Source organism: Gossypium arboreum, chromosome 7, assembly GCF_025698485.1.
Source record: "Gossypium arboreum isolate Shixiya-1 chromosome 7, ASM2569848v2, whole genome shotgun sequence".
Classification (NCBI taxonomy): domain Eukaryota; kingdom Viridiplantae; phylum Streptophyta; class Magnoliopsida; order Malvales; family Malvaceae; genus Gossypium; species Gossypium arboreum.
Window position 1 is genome coordinate 70,213,397 of NC_069076.1, and position 8,056 is coordinate 70,221,452.

General features: G+C 35.0%; 1 protein-coding gene across 1 annotated transcript; it reads right to left on the bottom strand.

Annotated features, from left to right (window-relative positions):
* Positions 1-5,600: 5,600 nt before the first annotated feature.
* On the bottom strand, positions 5,601-7,641 carry LOC108485243 (gibberellin 20 oxidase 1-like). The gene is made up of 3 exons (XM_017789079.2): positions 6,940-7,641; positions 6,156-6,477; positions 5,601-6,080 (listed from the first exon to the last, which is right to left on the bottom strand). The coding sequence occupies exons 1-3, from the start codon at positions 7,497-7,499 to the stop codon at positions 5,799-5,801; spliced, it is 1,164 nt and encodes a 387-aa protein (XP_017644568.1). The 5' UTR covers positions 7,500-7,641; the 3' UTR covers positions 5,601-5,798.
* Between the last annotated feature and the right edge of the window lie 415 nt (positions 7,642-8,056).

The following is an 8,056-nucleotide window of genomic DNA, read 5'->3' on the forward strand; positions in this document are numbered from 1 at the left end:
GTTTCGTTAGAAAATTTTAACATTTTGATAGTTAATAAATTAAAAAAGACTAAACTGAAAAAGGTAAAAAACTTGCTAAAGTGATTAAATAGCTCAAGTGTTAAACGACAGAGGATTAAAAGAGCACATGAGCCCAAGGGTATGGCTGGGGCAGCATTAATAAGAAAAAAAATCTGAAATTAGGAGAAATTTTACAAAATTAAGTAAATAAAACAACAAATTAAAAGAAATCTAGACATTTCTTCACAATTCCTTAGCCAAAAATGCCACTGAAGAGTCCTTCTCAACTGGTTTTTCATATATTTGCACCAATGTGAGTTCAATTCTTGCTCTTTTCTTGTAATTTTTGTGTTTTTAGAACTTTTACAATTAGGTCCAATTGTCTATTTCATTGGTTTTTTTTTTATTTTATGGGTAATTTTGAAAGTTACCATTGATGAATTCTAGGTGTTTATGATGAATTTAAATGGAATTGAAACTTTAATTTTGTTATATGATGATTTTATCAAGTGATTTTAATAGAAATTTATTTTTAGGACTAAATTGTGAAAATGTTAAGAATTAGGGCTTGGTACTGAAATTATGAATATCAAAGGCTGTATAGTAGCCTAAAATAATTAAATAAATTGCTAATTGAGAAAAATTAGCTCAATTGGTAGGAAAATTGATAAGGGCCTAAATTGTAAAAAACTGTAAAAGTTGGGGTAAATGTGTAATTTAAAAATTGAAGAGCATAAATTTTGAAGTGGATTAGAATTGAATTAGGTGCTGATGAATGAATAATTTTATATTATAGATCAAGAACCCAAAGGAAATCGTGAAAAATGGAAATTAGCTGAATAGTCCCTAAATTACAACAAATTTTACAAATTAGCCCAGGTAAGTTCATATGGTTGAATTTTCATGATTAATTGTTAATCTAGGAATGATATAATGTATTCTTTCATATTTTTGTTATTGAATTATGAATATTGTAAAAAAATATGGAAATTGAATTGAAAGTTCAAATTAAGTGGAACACAAGATTGAGTACGATCATTTCGTGACATAACAATTGACGGATAAGACCATGGTTGGAACATGGTAATATTTAAATGTAAGACCATAGCTAGGCTATGGCATTTCAGTGAAAATACCATAATTGAGTTATGGCATCGTGAACGTAATACCATGGTTAGACCATGGCAGTATATATATGTGTGTGTATAAGACCATAGTTGGGCTAGGGCATCTAGATGTTAAGACGATAATTGGGTTATGGCATTATGAATGTAAGACCATTGCAATATATGTGTAAGACCATAGTTAGACTATGGCATCAAGAAAACGATGTACTCAAATCCTAAGAAGTTCACTAATTTGACAGGGATTGGTAAGTATTATATGGAATTAGTGTGGAAGAGCTTAAGTAATTATTGTTATTGAGTTCAATCGATTGGAATCATCAATCGAAGTTGTGATTGGCAGGAAATGTTTGTGAAATGCTTAGTCTAAATGAAATATTTAGTATGTTCAGTAAAATTTATATTTAAAGCCTATGAACTTACTAAGCTTCATTAAGCTTACCTATGTTATTTAATGTTCTTTTTCGATTTTCAAGAAGTTCGGAAGATCGGATCAACACATTGGGTTACACTATCCAGATTACCCCAGTAGATTTTATTATACATTTTTAGGGTTTATATGGCATGTCTAAGGTTGGATTGGAAAAGAGCTAAACCTGGAATAGGGGTGTGAATGATGCATATAAATATACAAAAATGCTTGTATGCATGAGTTTATTAGTGGGTTTTGGTAAACTAATGAATGGAGTTATTTTGATGAGTTTAGGCAATTGAGCTTCAGGATAATATATTATGTTTAATACATGTTTTGGCTTGTATTGGTTGCTTGGTTGGAATATATTAGTGTTTTTCAAAGTTGTGTGCAGGTGGATATAAAAAAGGGTGAGAAAAAATGGCCTTAAAATTACCTATTTTCGTCCAAACAGGTAGAGACACGAGTGTGTGTCTCAACCATGTGTGACACATGGCCATGCACATGGGCATGTGGTTTGGCTATATGTCCCTTGCATCTTGAAATTTCAAAACAGAATGCCTAGGTTTTAGCACACGGCCTAGCACATGGGTGTGTGACTTGGCCGTGTGACCCCTGCACCTTTCACACAGCCTAGCACACGGGTGTGTGGTTGGCCGTGTGAATCAAGTCAGAGAGTTAAACGGGTAAGGACACGGGATAGGACACGGCTGTGTGCCTTACATCAAATGCCCACATAGCCTAAGACATGGGTGTGTCTCCAGGCCGTGTAAGTTACACGGCCTGGCCACACGGGTATGTGTCCCTTACTCCTAAGTAAAATTGTCATTTTGCGAAAAATTTCCTAAGTATCCAGTTTAATTCTGACTCACTTTTAAAGTGTATTTTGGGCCTCAATGGCCCATATAAGGGATAATATAAATTATATATAATTGATTCTTGATATGTTTATTAATTAGCATGGAATGATTGTGTTTGACTGAAAAGTTTGGTAATGCTTTGTAACCTTGTTTCGGTGACGGATAAGGGTTAGAGGTGTTACACTCAACAAATTTTAATCTATATCAGTAACTAAAAGAACATCTGAGACAAGTTTAGTACCTGATGGAGTGTTGATCAAAATATCTCCCTTCCCTACTACTTTAATATACTAGCCATTTCCAACTTTGATCTTGGAGTTGAAACTTTTATTAATGCTCTTGAAGATACTTGTATTTGAGGTCATATGACTTGTACAAGCATTTTCAACAAGCCAATGTTTCCCATTTCTGGAGTGGCAGGACATGAGGCAGTGAATGTTAAATCTTCTTGACTCACTTTAGCTGCCTGTGCCTGAGTATCTTGCTTCTGTGGCTACTATTGTAATTTCCCTCTATTCTTGCACACCTTTTCAAAATGGTTGAGCCACTTGCAACTTCTGCACTGAACATTAGGTTTGAACCAACACATCTTCTCTAGATGACCTGACCTTTTGCAATGAGAACATGGTGGATATTTCTTTTTTCCAACGTCTTTTCTAAGTTTTTCTTTCTTTTCTAACCAACCTTTCTTTCTCTTATAACTTGAAGAGCTCGAGCTTTCTCTTCTTTTAGCTTGACAAGCTCCTTCAGAATACTCATTTTACCTTGATGCTCTTTACTCTTGAGCATATAAGGCATTGATCAGTTCTGAAAGTGAGATGGTTGACAAATCCTTCGAGTATTCAAGAGAGGATATCTTTGATTCATATCTCTCAAGAAGTGTGGTTATCACATTCTCAACAACTCTATTGTCATTGAACTAGACCCCTAGCAACCTAATCTGGTTGACCACTATCATGATTCTATCTGAGTATTATTTTAATGTCTTAGTCTTCTTCATCTTGAGGTTTTCGAAGTCTCTTCTCAGATTGGTTAGTTATTGCTTCATGGTCTTCTGCGAACCTTGAAACTCCTCCTTCAGCTTATCCCAAGCTTACTTAGGAGTATCACAAGTCATGATCCTTATGAAATGACATCTGACAGTATGCTTCTTTGCACATTCTTCACTATGCTGTCTCATTTGAGCAATGGTGGGATTTGCTCTCAAAGCTGGTGACTCTATGTTAGTATTCACAATTTCCCATAGGTCAAAGGCTTGAAGATAAGTCTTCATTTTTACCACCCATATTTGGTAATTTTCACCGGTGATTACAAGAGGTGGAGGTGGTGAGAAACTAGATGAAGACGTTCTTGCAGAAAATAACATCCCTCAAACATCAAAATGGCCCTCGATACCAATTGTTGGTGTTTTGAGACTAAGAGAGAAAGCAAAACGAGAAAATGAACCCCAAGATGAACTAATTTCAATACATTTTTTTAAAATTTCATTTCAAAAAGTTACAATATATATCTTTGTTTTCCAAACAACTCAACTGATCCAACTAACATCTTGGAAATAGGAAAACTTAACTTGTACACAAACTGATTATGAAATCAACACCTAAACACATCAAGTCATTACCAACTTAGTTTGTTCCTAGCTAAGTATCTTAACATAAGAATTGAACAAAAGATTAAACCAAAACTTTGATTTTTTTGCTCTAGGAAAATAGCTTGTACTTCATCCTACGATTCGCCTTATTGCTGATCAGCTCCCACTTTGGCTGTCCGCAGATATGCTGGCAGTTAAACCACTAACTAATGTGCTTAGACAATTCACCAAGCCTATCATGTAAAAACTCTTCGCATGACAGTTCGCCTATTGACAGTCTACCGGTCTTCTCATGCTCAGACTGTCTACCATGTGACTTAGAGATAGAATTGTCCGCCATATGTGTTCGCCAACTAGATTGTTTGCCATTTGTGTTGCTCGCCATGTGTGTTTGCCAATGTATGGTTGGCCATCTCACAAAACAAATTTTTGGATGGGCCAAAATTGGAATTTTTTCATTTGACCAAATATAAAAAAATGAAAAGAACGGATTACTTTTAGAGGGATTAAAATTAAAATTATACTATTTATCGAGGGGAGTCAAGGCTCCTATCTTCTTCGCTTCTTCTATTTTTTAAATTAAGACTAAAATTTTAAAATTTATAGAAATTAAAATTGATGAAATTAAAATACAAAATTAATATATAATTTAGTTAGGTTTAACCAATATAAACCTATTTTTTAAGGTTCTTTAGCTTTAATATTTGGGATTTGGCTACTTGCAGTCTTTATGCAGTTATGCTCAGACAAATTTGTTCTCTTTTTGTCTTATCAACTACTCAAAATCTCAGTATAGTAATGTCATTTAATCTCTTCATCATAGATGTGATATTGGTGAAAATGGGGCCAAGAAATCCACATTCAATGACTTTGAAAGAATATATATTGTTAGTTGCACATTCTCTTAATCAATCACAGTTGCTTGTTTCTGAGTCTATAGAATCATGATATTTATAAATCTTATATAAAGTGAGATTATATGGCTAGACAGTCCGGCCCTTCCGGCTGAAAGTAGGGAGGAATTTCCGATCTCCGGGTCAATATCAGAGCTTAAAATGACAGTTTTTATTAATAATATGTTTCTTTTCCTTTTTTAACGAAAGAAATTGCAATATAGAGATGGAATTTATAGAATATAGATGTTGTATTTAAATTTTAAATTTATAGAATGCATTTTTTCGAAGATATTGTATGAATTAAGCGTAATTTTAGTTTTACTATGAAATTTGAGATTTATATATATACTTATATAAAACCCTCCTTCACTGAACTAGTGCCATGGATAAAAGGACCAATTAAGTAATCCTTCCAACACGTGCATGCACTGGATTTTCATCGCCTCATCCATTGTTAAATTGATAGGTTAATAAGAACAATTAGTTGGCTACTGATTATATGGATTCTGGGTTAAAAGTATTTAGGTTTGCTGTTACATACACGGACGATCTACATCCATTTTTACTTTTGTTTAATTAATTTAAGTTAGTTTTGATGAGTTTAAGGATTGTACTTGCAAATAGTTGTACATAAAGGAGATAGAGTACCAAAACAAAGTAAGAGCCGAAAGGTGCTAATGCTAAATTGTAAAAGAAAGTTAAAATAAGAGACTCGAATTATAATATGATTCTCTGAAGCACTAATTGAGCTACTATATATTGTCAATGGTATTATAATTTCTGTAGCTCTATTCCTTAGACCCACCATGAACGAGCAGATAAATTCTTCCCTTACTTGTCTCCCTCTAATTTGACTTTATTAACCCAAAGCAATTGCTTATTTGTTCCCCACCCCCACAAAGCCCAGCATTGTCCCTAAGGTATTAATTTGTTGTTCGATTCTTGTTCTTGAACCCATTTGGAGAATGCAACAAGGGTTTTCATGTCAGCACGGTAATGGTTCTGTGTAAATTCAAGCAGTGCTGCCCAAGTAAAGTCTGGGTACTTCCTCGAATTTGCGGCATTAACTAGGCCAGCTGCTGGTGTCACCGGTCTCTCCAGCTTGGGACATAGAAAGAATACAAGTGATTTTCTCACTGTTTCAGTATTCACCACTGCTCTGTGCAAGCAGCTCTTGTAAATACCGTTTGTCAAAGCCTGTATTCAAACACCACAGCCTCATTTTCGTTAAAAAATTTTGCATATATGTATAATGTTCAGAATCTTTATTACCATGAATGTGTCGCCAATGTTGACAACGAAAGCTCCTGGGATGGGAGCAACGGAGTGCCACTTTTCATCTGCAAACACTTGAAGGCCTCCAACTTGATCCTGATGAAGGATTGTCAAGGAAGTGGGATCGGTGTGGGGACCGGTCCCCAGAGTCAACTCAGGCTTTTGGCATGGAGGGTAGTGATTCAGTCTCAGGATTGAATCATTTTCGTCGAAAAAGTCTTTGAAGTAGGCTTGGTCAAGTCCTAGACTTATCCCTAGGAGCCCCATTATCTCTTGGGAAACCTTGTTCATGTCTTCACAATATTCCTGGTAAAGCCTCCTGTCAAGTACGAAAAGCAAAATCGAGTGTTAGATTCCTATCCTATGGTAAATATTATCGCAACATTCTACAAATTAACATAGGTTATAAAAGAGAAACGCAAAGTCAAAAAAGGCCATCCACTATCCAGTTATCATGTGTATTTTTGTTTTAGAAGGGGTATTTAAGCAATCCATGTTGAATGGATTTAGGGTTCGGTCATGCAAGAAATGATGTCTAATGAATTTGTCACTTCATCTCTTTCAAACCTAAAAAAGATGCATATCCAATTGTCACTATTTGTACAAGGCTTGAAATACAAATGGAGTAATCAAATACGCTGAAACTGCAACATGTATTTTTTGCATTTTGGAGACTAAATCTTGACGTGAAAATAAGCTGATCATCTCGTATATCGATCGAATGCCAATTAGCATTTCTCCTATTTAATTAGGAATGGAAGGGTGAGAAGAATTTATTTACCCGAAATCTCTAAAATCTTCACCCATCCAATTCACCATATAGTGTTGCACGATGTTTTGAGTGTGAGGACAGTACCGAAAAGACAGTGTTTCTTTCCATGGCAACTTGGAGGAAAACCTCCCAACGAAACTGCTTGCACACCCATAGCTTTCTCCTACTTTTCTCTTAGCCTTTTGCTTCTCAGAGAGTTGCAGGCTGAAGAAGCGGTCCATGTACTGATGAGCTTTGTCTATAAGCCCTGAATCCACCCCATGGTTTACAACCAGAAAAAACCCATGCTTCTTGCATGCCTCATTCACCGCCTCTGCCGCTTTTGATACAGCAAGAGAGTCCCCAAGCAAGAAAGCTCCCAAGTCAATGGTTGGAATTACAAGTTCCGGGGCATCCAGGCATGGCTTGTCGTCGTCAGGCCATATGAACTGAGAGGGTATATTGGATTCAGATCCAAGGATTGATGCATCGAAAGCTAAAGGGCGATGCTTATTCTTTGCGACAGCAGCAGTTGGTGGAAGCATCGGCTTGTCTTGAATGACAGAAACCTTTGGCAGACAATGTACCATTTTCTGTTTCTTGTTTTAGGTGGTCGGAGAGGAAAAAGAAGACAAGATATAGAGGAGCAAAACTAAGAGGGTTTAAATAAGAGAAGTAGACAACCAATAATATTTGGAATCTAATTGTGTGTTTTGAACTGTTGCCTCATTCCCTCTTTAATTTGCGTTGTGTTGGCAGCTTAAATTGGATTGATTGTACATGTACACTTATTGGCTATTGATTAATTGAAGAGATTTTCAAGGGATTTATTTATTAATTATAGAGATTTTTTGCCCCCTCCCAATAAATTAATTACTAATTAGATAGATTTCAATTTACGTTTTTTTTTTTTGGTTAATTAAGAAGCATTTCCTCTATCTTTTACTGTATTAGTGTCACTGGTGCACTGGACATTCTAGAAATTTATGCACTCATCGCAAAAATTTATTTTATTGAATAATAATTTGGATGATAGAACTTTTTTAAAAAAATACACAACTTTTAGAGAACCATAATTTGTTAAAAATTAATAAATAAAAAAATTTATATTTTTTTGGTGAAATTATATTTAATATTCTTTTGTGAT

Bases quoted from the DNA above. Each gene is read 5' to 3' on its own strand.
- LOC108485243 (XM_017789079.2), bottom strand. From the start codon at position 7,499: ATGGTACATTGTCTGCCAAAGGTTTCTGTCATTCAAGACAAGCCGATG. The intron at 6,478-6,939 runs GTAAATAAATTC...CGTACTTGACAG, and splicing joins GAAGATTTTAGAGATTTCGG to GAGGCTTTACCAGGAATATT. The intron at 6,081-6,155 runs GTAATAAAGATT...GTTTGAATACAG, and splicing joins ACATTGGCGACACATTCATG to GCTTTGACAAACGGTATTTA.